At 37.2% G+C, this 20454-nt stretch overlaps 1 protein-coding gene across 15 annotated transcripts in view; it reads left to right on the top strand.

The window, feature by feature from the left end:
• Window positions 1–20454, top strand: part of SLMAP (sarcolemma associated protein) — a 150808-nt gene that overhangs the window by 105375 nt on the left and 24979 nt on the right. For all 15 annotated transcript variants that reach the window (XM_082848672.1, XM_082848673.1, XM_082848681.1 and 12 more), the window contains 3 exons: window positions 10194–10253; window positions 15584–15664; window positions 15947–16006. In XM_082848672.1, coding sequence (XP_082704798.1) covers window positions 10194–10253; window positions 15584–15664; window positions 15947–16006 — 201 coding nt within the window. The remainder of the gene's footprint in view (window positions 1–10193; window positions 10254–15583; window positions 15665–15946; window positions 16007–20454) is intronic.

Raw genomic sequence — 20454 nt, 5'->3', positions numbered from 1 at the left:
ATTAACAAGTAACTTTAATAAAACTTACTAAAAAGTTTTCACAAATTTTCTTCTTCAGAGATTCAGGCATGAAGTTTGGTTTAAGCAGAGCTCCACATACCATGTTCCCTGCAAATTTTAGTGACTCAAGGTTTACCATATAAACTTTAATGACTACATTGAGACTTTTGTATGCTTGCTAAAGATGCTTTCTGAGTTAAAAGTTGTACATCTCTAAATCTGTTTCATACATATTTTGTGAATTCTGCCACTTGATTAACTTGTATGCTGAGTGAAAGGATGAAGGGTGTAAAAGGTAGAGAAGCTAAGGATGTAGAGACCTGCCATCACTTGGTGGGCATGGAGTGAAAAACAGCCTTCTCTGGACTGCTTCCTGCCCCTTTGATTTCTCTTGCTACTGTTTGTCGAGGTGTCTGGGTGCCAGAGAAACTTTCCTCTGAGGTCTGCTTTGTAGAGACAAACTGCCCACTCCCCCAAGGGCATCTGCCTTTTGATGATGGAGTTAAGAGTCCTATGAAATAAACCTCATGTCTTTGTATTCTTAATCCATGCTTACTATGCGACTTAATCATTTTTACTATCATATTAGGCAAAAGTCTATTTCTCTTAATATTTCATGTCTTATTTTTTTTCCTGATTAAAAAAAAAATTCTCTCCCTGCCTCCCACCCCCATTTTGAAATTACAGTCACTATCTGTGTATGATTCTCTCATTCCATCCTCCATGCTCTTAGGGCCTTGCTCTCACATAGAAATTGCCTTATTTGGAGTAATGCATTGAATCAGTGTTGCTCTTGTGACTGTTTACTTTTCATCACTCTATGAGATCAGCCTCTCTAAACAATTTCAGGCTTATTCTGATTACATATTGTACTTGAAACAGAGTTTTAAATTTTCATCTTTTAAACTTTTATTTCTCTAAGCCAAAGCAGTTTATTTATGCCAAAGAATAGAAAACACTTGGTGTGGTTCCCTTCTCTTAGTAGTTAATGTCCCCATTACAGGAAAACTCTTGAGTTTAAACTAGATGTTGCTAATTTTTTATTTCTTTGTTCTTAGAGTAGTTGTCCAATGTAAGATATATTGGAGGGGTTTTGTTTGTTGTTTATTTGTACCAACCATCTCCCCAGTCAGCTAGCTTTCCAATATTTCTGCCAGATTTTCTTCCAGTATAATTGCACAGAAGATAGTCTTAAATTCATGCCAGTAGTGTTTTGGTATATAGACTGTTCCTTTAAAAAAAAAATCCATTTCTGTATTCTGGAAATTGGTTCATTTCGTTGAATTTTAAATCTGTCATTGAATTCTAATTTTTTTTTCTTTTGTTCTTCCTTATTCTTAGATTTTAAGGCAAACAGCCTCTGGAACTGTTTTTAGGGAAAGGCAGATTATCTTCTGTAATAGGAATTGCTTTAAGTATTTTGCTGCAGAAACAAATAACCTTGTGAAAAAGTCTCTATTATTCACATTAGCAACCTCTCAGAGTCACCCTGTGCAGTTCTAAAGCTTTCTTTCTACTATGTGAGCTGCTATTCTCTGAAGGGAAATAAATTGTTGGCTTGATGTTGAATGCTGATTGTTAATTTTTACTTTGGTTGTATCTTGATGTTAATTTTTTTAATATAAACTTATTTATCTTATTTATGTATTTTTGGCTGCGTTGGGTCTTCGTTACTGTGCACGGGCTTTCTCTAGTTGGGGCAAGCGGCAGCTACTCTTCGTTGCAGTGCAAGGGCTTCTGATCGCGGTGGCTTCTCTTGTTGCGGAGCACGGGCTGTAGGCGCGTGGGCTTCAGTAGTTGTGGTACACGGGCTTCAGTAGTTGTGGTTCGCGGGCTTAGTTGCTCCACGGTATGTGGGATCTTCCCAGACCAGGGCTGGAACCCGTGTTCCCAGCATTGGCAGGCAGATTCTTAACCACTGCACTACCAGCCCCTTGATGTTAATTCTAATCTCAGTTTCTTAGCTGTATTTCCCTTAATGACCTTCTAAGTAACTCATTTTCATTTATGATGTTTAGAGGTGGATCAGAGGAACCTTTATGTGAATTCTGATTTGGTCCCTCATTGGCAGTATGACTCTGGGTGGTATGATCTCTTCAAACCTCAATTTCCTCATTTGTAAAATGGGATGGTAGTACCTACTTCATAGGATTATGAGAATTAAATGAGATAATGTTTACTAAGTGCTCTAAGTAATTCCTGGCACACAGGAATACGTGTTAACTAGAAGGTAGAAAACTTTTGCAGGGGCGTGGGGCAGAGTTTGGAGAGGGTGTTAATGGGAGCTTTCACGTTGAAGTAACTTGTTTTCTTCCTTTTTATTCCCATTTTCAAGACAGTGAAAGCTAATTGATCTAGCTTTATTGCTCCTGTTAAAGTAATATGTTTCCAACAATCTAGGGATTGTCTAACTTTTAAATTACCAATATGCATGCCATTTTAAAAATTTGGTCTCAAGCACATTATTTTGATGCCCTAGTCATAACATTTTCTTTTTAATGAAATCTAACTTTGAGATTTAGAAATATTCTCCAGGTTGGCATTTACAACAGCAAATTATGCAGTTCTTTTTTATTCTTCTACTTTTCTGTCTGTTTAAGATCCCTAGGGAGCTGACATCCGTATATGATAGTACTGTTTGAGTTTATTTTCTGCTTTCAATTGGTTGTAGCTGTCATGTGAGGAAAATGGCTAAGAACTAGGCACACCTGTGCTCCCTTTGAGCTTCTTTTGTTTGCCTTGTTTCTCACTTTCATTTTGCGCCACACAGTAATACAGATAGTATATATTTTTATCAGCCAAGAAATACATTTGGTTCTCTTCTGTTCAGTCTTTTGACAATATTAGGCAGTTTTTGCAATTCTGTAATATGTTTTCTGACTAAACAAAGTGCTTTGGTGGTGGTTCTCAAATGTTGTCAAACTTATACTCATCAGTTCTTTTCCTTAGTAGGTTCCCTACAGAATGCCTAAACACGTATATCAGGCGCAATTCAAGAATGTCCGCAGCAGCAGTATTATTCACAGTAATTCAAAACTGAAAATAACCTGAAAGACCATCAGTAGTTAAATGGATAAAAAACACTGAGGTATATAGGATGAATAAAGTTCAAAACCACTAAAATTACATTATTTAGTCACACATACTTGAGTAGTATGACTATAAAGAAATGCAAGAAATTAAATACCACAGAAGTCAGGATAATGCTTACCTCATGGGACTTTGATTGGAAAAGGCAATGTGGAAGGCTTTGGAGGTGGTGGTTAGGTTCTGTTTCTTAATTTGGGCAGTAGTCATACAGACATTAACTTTAAAAAAATGTTATTAACCCGTACCTTTGTGTTTTATGCCCCTTTCTAAGTGTTGTTTCATAATAAATATGGTTTTAAAACAGGGGAAAATGAATAATAATCTCTCCAGAGTAACCCTCAAAAAGAGGGAATTTTAAAAAAGAAAGAAAATCTTGGGGACTTCCCTGGCGGTCCAGTGGTTAAGACTTTGCCTTCCAATGTAGGGGGTGCGGGTTCTATCCCTGGTTGAGGATTAAGGTCCCACATGCCTCGCGGCCAAAAAAAGCAAAACATAAAGCAGAAGCAGTATTGTAGCAAATTCAATAAAGACTTTAAAAATGGTCCACATCAAAAAAAAAAAAAAGAAAGAAAGAAAATCTATCTTTCATTTGTGCCAAGGCAAATAGTTCTTTCAAGACCTGCAGTTATTATTATATGGAAGTTCTTTTTTGTCTCTGAGGGGTCTCTGATTTTCAGTACTTCTTAAAAGAGTTGAGGTCTCCACCCCAAGTTTGAGAACTAGCGGTTAGAAACTTTTTTAAAAACAATATTCTTTTCCTTAATACTTTAATCACAGGCCACTAATGATTCACTAGATTGGTAATATAAGCTTAATAATTTCAATAGTGATAATAACAGCAGGTAATTATTATCTAGAGCTTAATACTGGTACTGTTCGAAACTTTTTATATGTATTTAATCCTTAGTTTTTTACAATGAGGAAAATATTCAAATAATTTTTCCAAGTTTGAACTCTTTAAACATAAATGCCTAATTCATTCATTCAGCAAATATTTATTAAGCATCTACTATGTATATACCAGGCATTATTTTAGCTTTGGGAGGTATAGAAATGAACAAGACAAAGATAGCTTTGCCTTCATGGAATTTACGTTCTCTTGAGGAGATGAAAACTAATAAACTAATAATATGTCAGGTAGTGATAAATCTGCTGAAGAAAAAATAGAAGGTTATAAGACAATAGGGAGTGATAAAAGTATTATGTAGGGCTTGAACAGATTTGGGACTAAGCTGAGTGAGTTGTACATGTGTCTGCAGAAAGAGTGTGTGAGATGGAGAGAAACCATATGAAAACCCAAGGCAGGTCTGAAATTGGAGTTTTAGAATAAAAATGCCTTTAAAAAATAAATAAAACGCCAGATAGTAAATATTTTAGGCTTTGCGTGTTAAAAGGTCTCTGTTATAGCTACCAGACTCTGCCATTGTTGTGAAAAGCAGCCATGGACAATATGTAAATGAATGGACCTGTCTATGTTCCTATAAAACTTTATTTACTGAGGCGGCAGAAGGCTGGATTTGGCTCTGTGGGGCCATAGTTGGCTTATAGACCTTGTAGATCATGGTAGGGACTTAAGATTTTGTTCTAAAGGTGAGAGAGTTTTGAGCAATAAATTACTCCTAATGTGTGTTTATAATTTTTTAAAGGTGGTACTTCAATCTTCAACATCCTAGAGAAAGATTGGAATGGCTTTCAGAACCTGTGTTTATACTATTTCATTATTTGCTATATTCATATAACAAGCTTTTGTGGAACCTGTATTATGTGACATAATTGTGTTGAGAATTAAATTATTAATAAGATGCCTCCCTGCTTTCACTAGACCCTAAATTCCTAGATTTATCACATTTGTCTTGGTAATCCATGAAGAGTACCTAGTACTGTATGTGGTGCATAGTAAGTACTTGAAGGAATGAGTATATTCCTCAAAGAGTTTGTAGTATGTTGGGAAAGGTGGACATAAATAAATAGTTGTAGTATAGCTTAATAGAGATACAAATGAAGAGCTATGGAAGAGGAGAGTTACCAAATCCATATAGGAGAAAGGAAGAGAAGATAAATTCAGTTTTGAGGGGTGAGATTAAGTTCCTGTGGGATTTCTGGGTGAAGATGTTTGAGAAGCAGTTAGGCATTAGGGTTCTGGGATGTGAGAGAGAGAGAGCTAGACTAGGCATCACATTTAGAAATTATTCAAGTGTAGCAGGTAGTTAATGCTATTAGAAAAGAATTTTTGAAATCTCAAAGACTAATTTTTTCTTGCTTGGCAGAACTTTAAAAATTTGTATTCTGCTTTCCCCCAGTACAGACAAGTGCTGCATTGGAAATCTTTGTACAAGCCTCTCTCTTTCCAGTGTGATATACAGAAGAGGGGTTGTGGGGTCAACGGGCACGTGCTTTCAACATTTGGATAGTTCCTGCCAAATTGCCCTCTAAAAAAAAAAAAAAAAGATACTAATTTACTCTTCCACTGTGAAGGGGCACAAGATTACTCATTTACCCACTCCTCCCAGTACTGAACGTTTGCCAACCTGATGGGCAAATAATGCCGTGGCGTTGCGTTAGTGGCTAGACCAAGAATTTTTCATGTTTACTGGACATTTGCATTTCTTGGCCTGTGAATTCTGTGTTCTTGTTCTTTGGCCTTTTTACTCTTGTGTTTGATTTTTTCTTACTCATTTTTGGAAGGCGTCATATCTTTGCCTTCTCCACAGGCTCTTTCCTCATTTCTTGTTTTATTTTTCTCTGTAACTGCCATCTGACATACTATTTGTTTATTTTTTTATTGCCTGTCCCTCCCTGCACCATTAGAATGTAAGAATCAGGAGGGCGGGGATTTTGTCATTTGTTCATTCTAGTGTTTCCAGCACCTAGGACAGTGTCTGGCATATAGTAGGCACTCCCTAATTAATTGTTCAATGAATGAATTAATGGAGTGAATAATAACCTTTTTTTAAAATAAATTTATTTATTTATTATTTATTTATTTTTGGCTGCGTTGGGTCTTCATTGCTGCATGTGGACTTTCTTTATTTGCGGCGAGCGGGGGCTACTCTTCGTTGTGGTGCACGGGCTTCTCACTGCGGTGGCTTCTCTTGTTGCGGAGCACGGGCTCTAGGCATGCAGGCTTCAGTAGTTGTGGCGCACGGGCTCTAGAGCACAGACTCAATAGTTGTGGCGCACGGGCTTAGTTGCTCCATGGCATGTGGGATCTTCCTGGGCCAGGGCTTGAACCCGTGTTCTCTGCACTGGCAGGCAGATTCTTAACCACTGTACCACCAGGGAAGCCCGAATAATAACCTTTTATCTGTTATTTGTTTTTCAGATATATTTTCCATGTTTGCACTTGCCCTTTTCCTTTGTTTATGGTGAGCTTGATCATATAGAAAGTTTTAATTTATATGATGTCAAGTCTATCACTTTTTTCACACGAGGCTTTTGAAGTCTACATTTTGCCTACCTCCTCTCCCCCTTTTTAAACACTGTGTTCCCTTCATTCACTTCTCCCACCTCCCACTCCCCTCCTCTGGCCAGCCATCAGTCTGCTGTCTGTATCTATGAGCTTGTTTTTTTTTTTGGTTTTTTTTTTAAGATTCCACATATAAGAGAGGTCATATGGTCTTTGTCTTTCTATGTCTGACATAATTCACTTAGCACATTGCTCTTGAGGTCCATCCATATTGTCACAAATGGCAAGATTTTATTCTTTTTATGGCTGAATAATATTCCATTATATATACCAACCATAATTTCTTTATTCATCCATTGATGAACACTTCAGTTGTTTCTTTACCTTGGCTGTTGTAAACAATGCTGCAGTGAACATGGGTGTGCATATATCTTTTCAAGTAAGTGTTTTTGTTTTCTTCAGATAAATACCTAAAAGTGGAATTGCCAGATCATATAGTTCTATTTTTAATTTTTTGAAGAACCCGCATACTGTTTTCCATAGTGGCTGCATCAGTTTACATTCCCACCAACAATGTACCAGGGTTCCCTTTTCTCCACATTCTTGTTATTTCTTGTCTTTTTGATAATAGCCATTCTAACAAGTGTGAGGTGATATCTCATTGTGGTTTTGCTTTGCATTTCCCTGATGATTAGTGATGTTGAGCATCTTTTCATGTACCTATTGGCCATCTGTATTTCTTCTTTGGAAAAATATCTGTTCAGATCTTCTGCCCAATTTTTAATCAGATTTTTTTTTGTCTTTTTTTTTTTCTTGCTGTTGAGTTGTATATACAGATTTAGATCATAGAATAAAAGAAAGTCAGTGAAAAGCTGAGAAGGAAGGAATGAGCAGGCACATAAAAGAAGTAGGAATGAGTAGTATCCTAGAAGTCAAAGGAAAAGAGTTTTAAAAGGGAGGCAGTAAACTTTTGATTAAATATGGTGAATGGATCCATTCATAGTAAAATATTATAAAACACATAGGACACAAGGACAAAGAGAATGAGAGTAGAGACTAATTTTAGAAATATAAAATGATCAATTGAGTGGTAAGAGATTTTGGAGGATGGGAAGTAAATTCTTAATGAATAAGAGGTTTTCTTTTGAGATAATGAAAATGTTTTGGAGCTAGATGAAGTTGGTGCTTCCATATTATTGTGAATATACTAAATGCCACTGAATTGTTCACTTTAAAATTAATACACTATGTGAATTTAACCTCAGTTTTTAAAAACAAGACCATATACTGAGGTATATGAAATTTAAGAACACCAGGGATAGAGAAAAGATTCTGAAAATTGCCAGAGAAAAACAAAGGATCTCATACTGTATTATTAATCATAATAAACTAAATTATAATATAGCAACAAATAAATCCTGAAATGATAATGGCTTAATTCAACAGACATTACTTTTCATTTATGCTACATGTCCATGGTGAGGGAGAACACTCTGTTCTATATTGTTACTCAGGAATCTAGGCTAATCTAAACACATAGTTTCTAGAGTGGGGGGAGAACAAGTGTAGAAAAATCCTACTGTACTCTCTTTTAAATGCTTCGGCCCTGGCTAGAACCAGCCACATGGACCTTCCTGAGTGCTAGGGACTTGGAATGTGCAGTCTTCTCAGGTGCCCAGAAAGGACAGGCAAACCAGGCATTGCTGAGCACAAGAAGCTTCTACAGTGCATAATGAGGAACAAGAGTCAGACTGGCATTAGACTCATCTTCCAGTATGAAGCTAGAAGATAGTGGAACAATGCTTTAAAAATTCTGAAGGGGGCTTCCCTGGTGGCGCAGTGGTTGAGAGTCCGCCTGCCGATGCAGGGGACACGGGTTCGTGCCCCAGTCCGGGAGGATCCCACATGCCACGGAGCAGCTGGGCCCATGAGCCATGGCCGCTGAGCCTGCGCGTCTGGAGCCTGTGCTCCGCAACGGGAGAGGCCACAACAGCGAGAGGCCTGCGTACCGCAAAAAAAAAAAAAAATTCTGAAGGAAAATTATGTCCTGTAGAATTATGTATCTGTCAAACCAGTCAAATGTGAGGGTAGAACACTAACATTTTCAGAGGAACAAAGTTACAAAACATTTACCTTCTACCCACCCCTTATCAGGAAATTATCAGGGGATATATTACACTAAAACAAGGGAATAAAACAGGAAGAGGAAGATTTGGGATCTGGGGGCAGGGGATCTTGTACAGGATACACCTCAGACTGGAGCAGGAAGACTAAAGGTCCGGGAGAAGGGAGAGACAGGGATATATAATGTGATAGACTGCCTGATATGTTTGAGGATATTGAGAGTTTTATGGTTCTATAAGAACTTGGGCTGTGTTTGAGATATATTTTTTTAAATTAGCAAAACAAAAGAGGGCATTGTAAGTTCCCAAAATAGTAAATGTTGCACAAGGAAAGAAATATAATTATCGCATATTATATGACTCAGATATAGATAATAGTCATAATATAAATACTGATTACAGATGGACAAAATGTAACTCTTATGAGGATGATAATAGGATATGAGAGCATAATCATCTGTAAGAGATTGTCAGTAAATAATGCCTAAAATGGAAAAATTAAGAAATAGCAGTGTATTATTTAGAAATAGAAATGTAAATACCAGAAGAAATGGCTAAAAGTTAAAAGTTGTTGTTTGTAGGAAGTGATTTTTCAAGAATGGAATGGAGTAGGACAGAGGATGGGTAAGACAGCTTATGTTACATATCTTGTAGGGTTAATGCCTTTTAAAATTATCTAAATTTATTACTTCGACTTCCTATTTTTCAAGGAGGCAGGAGCAAACAGTGCCACATGCTGCAAAGAGCCTATATTAAATGAAAATTAAGAAAAGGAACCATGGGCTTTGGCAGATAGGTTATAGTGATCTTGGGGCCGTTTCAGTGGTTGAGTAATGGGTGTAGACCAAGTTGCAGTGAGTTGAGGGATAGAAGAATAGAGAAATTTCACATACTTCAAAGTGTAAAATGAAGGAGACCAACTGACATATAGAATCAGATAATGGTGTATACAGAATAGATATATTATTCTCCTGACTGAAAGGCAGAATATGAAAATCTGACCTTAAATAAATTATAAAGAAACTACATTATACATTTGCAGAGACTCCCCCATAAAACAAAAGCAAAAGTTTTTTAAAATTTCTTTCAGTAATTAGCTCTTCTAAAATTATTCATTTTACTGAAACATGTCATATAGGCATCTCTGCTAAATTGTGTCAATAGGGAAAAGTAAACTGTTGATATAATATAATTTGTATTACTTCTTTATTTAAATGAAATACCTTCTCAGAATTCCTTTATTTCAACTTAATATCCTTGATTTAAAGAAGGTTGCTTTGTTTGTTCTGAGTCCTTTTTTTAAAGTTCAAGGCTTTTAAAATAAGGTGAAAGCTAATGAAAACTGAAAGCAGTTCAGTTCCCTTACCCTCGGATTTCTGCATTAACCTGACTCATCTAGTATCATTCCAGTTCTCTTAGTTCCCCTTCCAGGTTCAAGTTTTTGTTCAAGCCTAGTCATGGGAGTAATGTTATCATCTTTAAATTTGGTCATGGAATGTGTTACACTGCCCAGCTCAGGGAAGTGCTTGCTACTCAGTTTGGGCTTCGATAGTAACGTTTATTTTCTTTGGCAGAGAAGCTGATCGTCGAGGGGCATCTAACCAAAGTGGTAGAAGAAACAAAGCTTTCAAAAGGTTCGTTTTCTGTGGGTTTCTGTGGCATTTTTCTGTGGGTTTTGACAACTCTTTTGGATAATGAAGGTTAGTATACATTTCCAAGTTCATAGTACTTTAACCATCAATTTATGTCTTACAGCTCACAAAATGGCAATCTAGTAACAATATCAGATAATAATATAAAATAGTTGGAGTTCTGTTTTAAGAAGGATATGTTCATCAGAAAGTTTCTTTTTAAATGGGTATATATGTGTGGGGTTTTTTTTAATGCTTGGAATAGGTTTCGTTAGGTATTAAAGATTTGTTGCAATCTCTCTGTCTCACTTCCAGCATTATTTTCAGCTTTGATCTCAAAATTTTAATCAAACGCAATGTAAATCTTTTTTGAAACAGGTGAAAAATGCTTGCAGTTCCATTTTGTTGGTTATCATACCTTTAATAGTCCTTATGATATTTAATATTATCTTAACTGTTAGCATTTCAATTTGACTTAAACAAAAGTGATTATGTAGAACCTTATATTTTTTAATGAACAGTCCTGTAATTGCTTGAAGTAATTTATTCTGTTGATTCTTTTCTGTTACAATTGTCAGGCTTAGAGAAGAAAAGTGAGTTTTAAAGCATCGTATTGTCAAGTCACTTTTATGTATAGGGAAATTGTGCAAATAAATTTAGTGGGATATGCTCATTATTCATTCTAGGACTTTCATCAGAAGAACATACCAGTATAAAATTTAAAACTAAATTGACAATCATTTTGGTTAGCTAAAACAATGAGTGATAAAAGTTTGCAATACTCCACTTCATTACGTTTTGTTTTATGAAAGTAACTGGATCCATTTGGCTTTTAAAAATATTTTAAAGGATAGTGTTATTTCATATATCTGGTGGCTTCCATTTGGAATTTTGTGCATGGCAGATGCCATATTTGGAGAAAGAATGCATAAAATATGCATCACTAATATTGTTCTGGCAAACAGGCATTGAGTTTCAGAACAGTGAACTATTTTTAGTACATATGGCAATTTATTTCATCTTATTAAAGTGGGATGAGAACAGATTTTAAAATAGCTTTTACTTCACCACCTAAATACCTATTCAGATTAGTTGGTTAAATAGCCAATACTTTGATGTAGAAGTAGAGCCTTAGAAAAAAATCAGTGCTTCTTATAATTAAAGTATCTTGCTACCCAAGTGCTTCTATTTAATGCATTCTGAATTAGAATATATTTCCTTGAAATTATGTGATGTCATTATTGAAAAAGAAAATCTTATGATTTCCTTTTGAAATCTGGCTATAAAATATGTATTTAAAGTTTTAAAGAACATGCTTTTTGACCTAGCAATTTCACTTCTAAGTTTTTATCTTAAGGAACAAATTGGACAAATGTGCAAGCACATTTGTTTGTGTTGTTTTAAAGGCAAAGAAAGGAAAACATAAGTGTCCAATAATAAGGGCATTTATTAAATAAATTATGGCAACTAGCTCCATGCAAGTGAATAGAATACATCCTTTAAGAATGATAATACGGGGACTTACCTCGTGGCGCAGTGGTTGGGAATCTGCCTGCTAATGCAGGGGACACAGGTTCGAGCCCTGTCTGGCAAGATTCCCACATGCTGCGGAGCAACTAAGCCAGTGCACCACAACTACTGAAGCCTGCATGCCCTAGGCCCCATATGCCGAAACTACTGAGCCCACGTGCTGCAACTGCTAAAGCCCGCGCGCCTAGAGCCCGTGCTTCGCAACAAGAGAAGCCACCATAATGAGAAGCCCGCGCGCCTCAAGGAAGAGTAGCCCCCATTTGCCACAACTAGAGAAAGCCTGCACACAGCAACGAAGACCCAACACAGCCCCCCAAAAAAGAATGATAATACAGGGAATTCCCTGGTGGTCCAGTGGTAAGGACTCAGAGCTTTCACTGACCGGGCCCGGGTTCAATCCCTGGGCAGGGAACTAAGATCCTGCAAGCTGTGCAGCGTGGCCAAAAAAAGAATGATAGAACAGATGTTTTATATACCCAGAGATATTTCTATCAGCAGTCAACATTTTACTGGTACTTCCCACAGACAGCATGCAGAGGTACACTAATCCTTGTGACAAACTAGTTGGCTGAAATAAATTACATTTTAAATGCTTTATATCTGGCTATACAGTATTTTCTTTTGGGTTTGGCTGGATTGTTTTATTTTTTAAATGCTTTCATTGCTGATGTTTTTAATGGAATGATATTTAAAACTGATTTTAAATATCAGTTGTTGGAAATTGCCAATTACCAGCTGTTACAAGTCTTGGTAGTATTTCCTTCAGGTATTGCACCTAATGAAAAATGTAATCATAAGTTGCGTATGCCTTCTATTTAAGTCCTAACTCAACTTGCAGTTTACAGTAGATTTCAAGGTGGAAGTAGAAAGAATACAGCGTAGGTCAAACAGTAGCTTTTAATTCCAGGTTCTACTAGTAACTAGCTATGTGCTCTCAGGCAACTTACTTCAGCTCTTTAAACCTCAGTTTCCTCATTTGTAAAATGGGATCGACAGTATATAACTTAGAGGATTTTGTGGGAATTTAATGAAATATTGCTTATAAAGCAGGAAGCACTGGTCCGTTGTCCAACAAATGTTAGTTCTCCTTTTTTTTTTCCCCTTGATCCTTGACCTTGTTTTCTTTGCAAATAATGGTTCCAGTGGTGTAGGAAGTGGTCTGTGTTTGTCTTGCCCATCCGTCGTTATGTCTGCTTGAAGATATAGTGAAAATATTCACCTTATTTTAGACTTGCCAGTTTGGGAACAGTTTTGGTATTGATGTTGGTAGCCATTCCTCCATTTACTTCTATATACTATTGGTATGCATTTTAATGATTAAATACTGCACAGAAAATCAGCTAGTAAAGACTTTTAATACTGGAAAGTTGGGTGCTGCTTCGTAGCTGAAAAGTAGATGTTTTGAACAGTAGAGACTCTACCACTCATTTGTTGTGTCCTGTGTTTCATCTTGAATAGATTTTGTTTGCCTCCATATAATAACTCTAGTATCAGGACACAACAATGGTGAACCATGACTTGACTTGCTAAAAGCTTGCCTTCTTACTCAAAGTAAAATTGTGTTTCTAATGGTCCTCTTTTTAGCTCACCTACTATGTACTGTGCACTGTTCTATGCAATGGGATTATAGCAGTTAACAAAACAAAAATTCCTGCACTCATGGAGCTTATATTCTAGTAAGATCTTAATGGAAGATAGTCCCACCTCTAAGGCAATTTTACCTTCCTGGCTACTACTCCAAATAGGAAATAAAAGTTCCTTCTAAGACAGAAGAATACTTTTGAAAATGCGTTCCTCTTGGTTTACCTCTGTATCTTGATCATAAAATTGCCAAGAATATTAAAATTAGGAAAGAGTCATTTTTGTCTTTTCCTTTTTGTTCCCACAGTGGTTTCTTTTCTTTCTATATATAGACAAGATGTGTTAGCCTGCCTTATTTGAGACTGTAACTTAGTGATCAAAACTAGTACATTCAGAAATGTCTGACTGTAGTACACTGTGAATGCACCAGAGGTCACAGATTAGATTCCCATGGACCTCAGTAATCAGTGACTTCACTTCTAATCAAAACTCACTGTCGGGGCTTCCCTGGTGGCGCAGTGGTTGAGAGTCCGCCTGCCGATGCAGGGGACACGGGTTCGTGCCCCGGTCCGGGAAGATCCCACATGCCGTGGAGCGGCTGGGCCCGTGAGCCATGGCCGCTGAGCCTGCGCATCCGGAGCCTGTGCTCCGCAACGGGAGAGGCCACAGCAGTGAGAGGCCCGCGTACCGCAAAAAAAAACAAAAAACAAAAAACTCACTGTCTCTCCCCAGTTGGCCTTTGACGAGAAATGGCAGTGAGAAAGGAAGCAAAAGGCTTCTTGTAATCCATCACTCATTTCACAAGTGAAGCAGTAAGTTCTAATATATTCTTATGTGGAATAGCTTAGTTCTTATTCTTATATGGAATAGTTCTTAATGGAACAAGTTATATTTTAATATTAATTATTTTGACAGTATTGGTTTTAAATATGTTTCTGTTTCTAAAATGAAAAATATCTCTTGATTTAGTTGATTATGAAAACAATTATATGTTCGCTATAATTTTTCAAACAATGTATAAAACAGTGTGAAGTTAGAAAATAAATGTTCATCCCTACCTTCAGAAATGACCATGGTATCTCTGTTGTAGATCCTTCTAGACTTGAATGAATATATACAACAAAAAATTCATAGCTAAGTGTATAGCCATTTTCAGTCTAAAGGGGGTCATCTTATACATGGCTTAACAGACTTTAGTTTTCCTTAATAGTAGTGAATATATCTTGGACATTTTGCATTCCATAATGAACAATGCTGCAATGAACGTCCTTATGTATATATACCATATGTTGCCTATTATTTCCTTAGGAAAAGTACTAGAAGTGGATGTACACATTTAACTTTTTGATACAGATTACCGCAAACAGTATAGTTAAGTGCGTAACATTATAAAAAGTAATTATATGTTTAGTGAATTTATAATCTCACTAAGGAAACAAGATATATGTATACACAGAGAATGATATAAAATAGAACATGATTAATTATAAAACCCTATGTCCCAGAGAAGATAAATAAAAAGGAGCAACATGCTGGAGAAATGAAGACTTGCTTAGAGGTAATGGAGCTTAAGCTATATCTTAATATAGCTTGAATTGGCCAAGTAGTGAGAAGGTCCTTGAGTTTAAGGAAATATCAACTCAAGCAAAGAATTTCAGGCCTGTGGTTCAGGTACAGTAATACTTACTTTAGATATAAAAGGCTGTTAATTTTCTTGTTTTAATATGTTACTTTTATAAAAGACAATGGTGATTTTTTTAAAAAGAGTTTTTATCATAAGTATAAATATTACTAAGGCAACCTAACTAGTGCTTTTATATAATAGAATCCTTTTCTTTCATCATCTTCATACAGTATCCACATTGTCCTGGGAATTTTGCTATATTTGTTGCAGGTCTCTGAATACTTTAGCAAAGCTTGCTTCATTTTTGTTTCCAGTTGGCCAGTGGACAGCCTTGAACAAAAGCCCCAGCCCTCCTCTACACAGCAATCATGATCCACATTATAATTTAATATGAGCTACGTGTAATAACCAGCATTCCATTTTGGACTAGAGTGGTGAAGAAGTAAGAGATTCAGTGACCTCAGTTAATTTTAAAAGTATTTCGCATACCAGTAGATTTAGAGCACTCATAGCCTGAAGCAGTTTTATTGATATAAGCTATTTAATTGTAAAGAGATTCTACTTTTATTTATTTATTTATTTATTTATTTCTTCTTAGAGAACCAGGCAAGAGCAAAGGAATCTGATTTATCAGATACCCTGAGTCCAAGCAAGGAGAAAAGTAGTGACGACACTACAGGTGAGTTTTAACTTAATATTTATAAATCTGTAGATGTTATTGTTACCTACCAAGCAGTTTAGGTATGTAGGTTAGTGTGGGTGGAGATCTCAAAGTTTGTGTTTGGAGGAAAGAGCAATACTTCTATTTATCAAGTCACTCCCTTGAATCTTGGATAAATTTAAAAACTACTTTCAATGATCCAAATACAATAGCTGTATAAATTTCAGTTTTTTATTTTGGTAATGATAGCTTGCTAATAGAGTTTACTGTTTATAATTATCTTTTTTCCCCCCTCTGTAGACGCCCAAATGGATGAGCAAGACCTAAATGAACCCTTTGCTAAAGTGTCCCTATTAAAAGGTATTTTAACTTGTTTTTAAGACATTTTAAACCAGGGCATCAGATTCACCCTTTGCCACAAAATCATGTATTATATGATGTTTTAAGCTTTAGTTAAAACTAAGTTTTAACTTAAAAGATTAAGATAGGTTCTCTAAAGTATCAGGAACTAAAATTTAAAATGTTGATGTTGGTGTCAGTGCTTTAAAGAAAAACATTTAAGTTGTAAAATAGTTTGTATCGATCAAAGTTATATGAAGGCAAGGCAGTAAGTGGTAGAATGTGAAATGCAGCTGTGGTTTTTTTGTGTTTACCTTGATGTCTCTGATAGAAACTCATTACCACTTTTAATGTAAACTAAAAATAGATTAAAAATATTAACTTTCTTGAAAGAACTACCTGTTTGCTCTGTTATCATATGGTAGCAGTTGTAAATTTCCTCATTTTCTGGCCCTCCTCATTCTCCAGTAAATATCCCCAGGTTCTTAGGACTCTTCTAGAAATTTTGGGTGGGGCTAAGATGAGCAGTGCATATAATAAATTCTTTCACTTGTGTCACTTCTAAATAAGAAGTACATTTATTTGATATTTACTTGTTTAGAATGAAATGGGTAGGAATTAAATTAGCATTTATAAAAGTGTTTTTAAAATAAAGTGCCTGGGGGTGGCTTATTGATAAATCTGTGATTGTCAGCATTTAATCTTCCTTTTTTTTTTGCAATCATGACAAGAGCTGCTACACCAAAGATTCACTTTTAAGTGTTTTGATCCATTTCTCATTTAGAGAAAATTATTATTTTTTACATCTTTATTGGAGTATAATTGCTTTACAATGGTGTGTTAATTTCTGCTGTACAACAAAGTGAGTCAGCTATATGTGTATACATATACCCCCATATCCCCTCCCTCTCCCACCCAGCATTTAGTCTCTTTTATAATTGCCTTATTGTACACAAGAAAAGTTGACATATAAGTTCAGCTCACTAGGTTACGCATTTTAGTAGCAGTGGACCAATACCAGGCAACTCTCGGAAATTAGCAGCAAAAGCAGCCTGTGGAGGTTTCTTTGTATAGAAATGCCTTTGCTTCTGGCTGGGCTATTAAGGGATCTCCCAGTACAGACCCTAAGTTTTGGATTATATAAGGAAGCCTTAGTTTCACCCTGCATGATCCTGCTGCTCTCCTAGTTGTATAATGATTGGGATTGGGGTTGGTTAACCAAGAGATTACCCAGATTCTCTCGAATTCCTTAGTCTGGGCATCATGGCCTTCTCTTTTCTCCCCCCTGGACACTGAAGCTGACATGGCTCTTTGAGGCACCTTTGGCTGAATTCCCATACCAAGGGAAGCCCTGAGGATTACTGGCCCGGGCAACCAATTGCCAACCTGTTTTTAAGTATGATAATAGTTTCCAGTATTCTTACCGATCCACACTCTTCTCAGGTGACCTTTGGTGTTTACAAGACATGCCTTTTTTCTAGTGTGGTAATAATAAATCTAAGTTAATGTGTGTACAGGCCAGAAATCTCATCTTGGAGCATTTCTGATTCTTCTCAGAAACGTAAGACCATTAATGCATAGAATGTTTTTGCTGATCCTGAAAAAGTTTGGGAACCTTGGGCCTTTGGGGGACACACAGAAACAAGAAAGGAGGTGAATGAGGAAGGGACACCCGTCGTAAAGAAGTAGCTGTTCTTATGATCTTTTTTTACTGTAGAAATTCCCCAGAAAGCTTTTCAGCAGCCAAATCCAGATTGATTTATAAGTAGTAATTTTTTTTTTTAGAAAAAAACAACATCAACAGGAGTTTAATAACATGTATACCTCCTGTATACAAGGGAGATACCCAGGAAAACTGAGTAACTCCTGTAAATAGTGTTTATGATTGTGTTAATTATATTCAACTGCTTTAGTGCTTTTGTAATTTTATGTGTCCATCTGCTTTAGATTTTATTTTTATCCTCTTCCCTACCACAATGCCAGATATTTGGAAAAACTCAGATGTTTGTTGAATGAATTAATTATAGACCTCTTACATCAAAGTTATAAAACCACAAGAGCATTAGGAAAGTGACAGGCTCTAGCCAAGAGGCTAAGAGCCAAAGATCTCTGAGTTCTGACCCAGCTCTGCCATTGATTTGTGGGTTGTTTTTTTTAATTCACTTATTTATTTATTTATTTGGTTGTGCTGGGTCTCAGTTGTGGCATGTGAACTCCTAGTTGCAGCATGCATGTGGGATCTAGTTCCTTGAGCAGGATTCAAACCTGGGCCCCCTGCATTGGGAGCGTGGAATCTATCGCACCACGAGGGAAGCCCCTGCCATTTATTTGTAATATATCCTTGGGCAAATTGCGTAACCCCTCTGTGCTTCAGTGTTTTTTCGTTTGTTGGTTTGGGGAAAACCAACTTCATAGGATTATTGTGAGGATTAAATGAAACAGTACAAGTAGATCGCTTAATATGTTGTTGGGAACATAACATGTTAAGCCCCATAATGAAGATACTGATAATAATAATAATAATGATGGTGATTAACAAAGGCAAACCTATCTGGGGACTTCCCTCGTGGTGCAGTTGTTAAGAATCCACCTGCTGGGCTTCCCTGGTGGCGCAGTGGTTGAGAGTCCGCCTGCCAATGCAGGGGACACGGGTTCGTGCCCTGGTCCGGGAAGATCCCACATGCCGCGGAGTGGCTGGGTCCGTGAGCCATGGCTGCTGAGCCTGCACGTAAAAAGAATCCACCTGCCAATGCAGGGGACACGGGTTCAATCCCTGATCCGGGAAGATCCCACATGCTGTGGAGCAACTAAGCCCATGCACCACAATTACTGAGCCTGCCCTCTAGAGCCCGTGAGCCACAACTGCTGAGCCTGTGTGCCACAACTACTGAAGCCCGCATGCCTAGAGCTCATGCTCTGCAACAGGAGAAGCCACCGCAATGAGAAGCCTGCACATTGCAACGAAGAGTAGCCCCTGCTCACCGCAACTAGAGAAAGCCCATGTGCAGCAACAAAGACCCCAAAAAATAAATTAAATAAATAAATTTATTCTTTAAAAAAAGGCAAACCTATCAGTTAAAGGGTAACTTTTCATTAATTAAATAAGATTGTGGGATTTAAAAAAATATTTCCTACTTTATCTTTTAGGGAAAAGCAGTTGTTGGTTGTGGATCTTTTCCAGTTAATAATGTATTAATTTGTTTACTTTGCCAGATGTCAGGGCAAAATTTTTTTTAATCCTTGAGTACAACGGGAAGGCTAAATTATATCTGTAAAAGTGCCCATGATATAGGCTAGAGAATCAGACTCAAGGAAGAGGGTATAAAAGGGGAAGTTGTAGGAGATAGAGACTGGAAAACACAAGGTGTATGTGGAAGGAGGGTGGGTGTACGAATGCTCCTGGTAATTGTTTGGAGTGCCATTGATGAAAATGGGTTAGTTTCCCTAACCTTGCTTTCAGTTAAGGTGACAAAAACAGAACCCAAAAACTTTCCTTACATTTCTGTATGATTGCCAACTTTTGTTTAATGAAGTGGTATTTTTATCAACACCTCTTGAAAGATTTTGCAGCTTGATTTTAAGAATAGAATTGTTGGGCTTCCCTGGTGGCGCAGTGGTTGAGAGTCCGCCTGCCGATGCAGGGGACACAGGTTCGTGCCCCGGTCCGGGAAGATCCCACATGCCGCGGAGCGGCTGGGCCCATGAGCCATGGCCACCGAGCCTGTGCGTCCGGAGCCTGTGCTCCGCAGCGGGACAGGCCACAACAGTGAGAGGCCCGCGTACCGCAAAAAAAAAAAAAAAAAAAAAGAATAGAATTGTTAAATCAATCAGTAATTAGATAAAGAAAAATCACCCATTAGAAGCGGGAAATTTTAGAAGAGTCTCCAAGAAACAGTCATGATAGCCCTAAATGGTTGTTTCATCCATTGTTTTTCTTTGTAAGAGTTGTGTAAATTCTTTTTTTTTTAAATAAATTTATTTTTGGCCGCATTGGGTCTTCGTTGCTGCGCGCGGATTTTTCTCTAGTTGCCACAAGTAGGGGCTACTCTTTGTTGCGGTGTGCGGGCTTCTCATTGCGGTGGCTTCTCTTGTGGAACACGGGCTCTAGGCGTGCAGGCTTCAGTAGTTGCAGCTTGCATGCTCAGTAGTTGTGGCTTGCTGGCTCTAGAGCACAGGCTCAGTAGTTGTGGCACTCGGGCTTAGTTGCTCCACGGCATGTGAGATCTTCCTGGACCAGGGCTCGAACCCGTGTTCCCTGCATTACCAGGCAGAGATTGTTAACCACTGAGCCACCAGGGAAGTCTTAAATTCTTTAAAATAATGTATTTACTGACATTTATGAGAAACACTTGGGTTATGCTTGAGTGTATGTGGTTATGTTTTGTTGTCTGTGTAATTAGATTCGCTAGACTGACACAACTTTTCTCTTAAATGAAGAATATAAATTATTAGACCACAGTGTTATTAAC

Source organism: Leucopleurus acutus (genome assembly GCF_964270905.1).
Source record: "Leucopleurus acutus genome assembly, chromosome: 10".
Lineage (NCBI taxonomy): Eukaryota > Metazoa > Chordata > Mammalia > Artiodactyla > Delphinidae > Leucopleurus > Leucopleurus acutus.
Note: the sequence above shows the minus strand (reverse complement) of the source record. Positions and strands in the feature narration are given on the sequence as shown.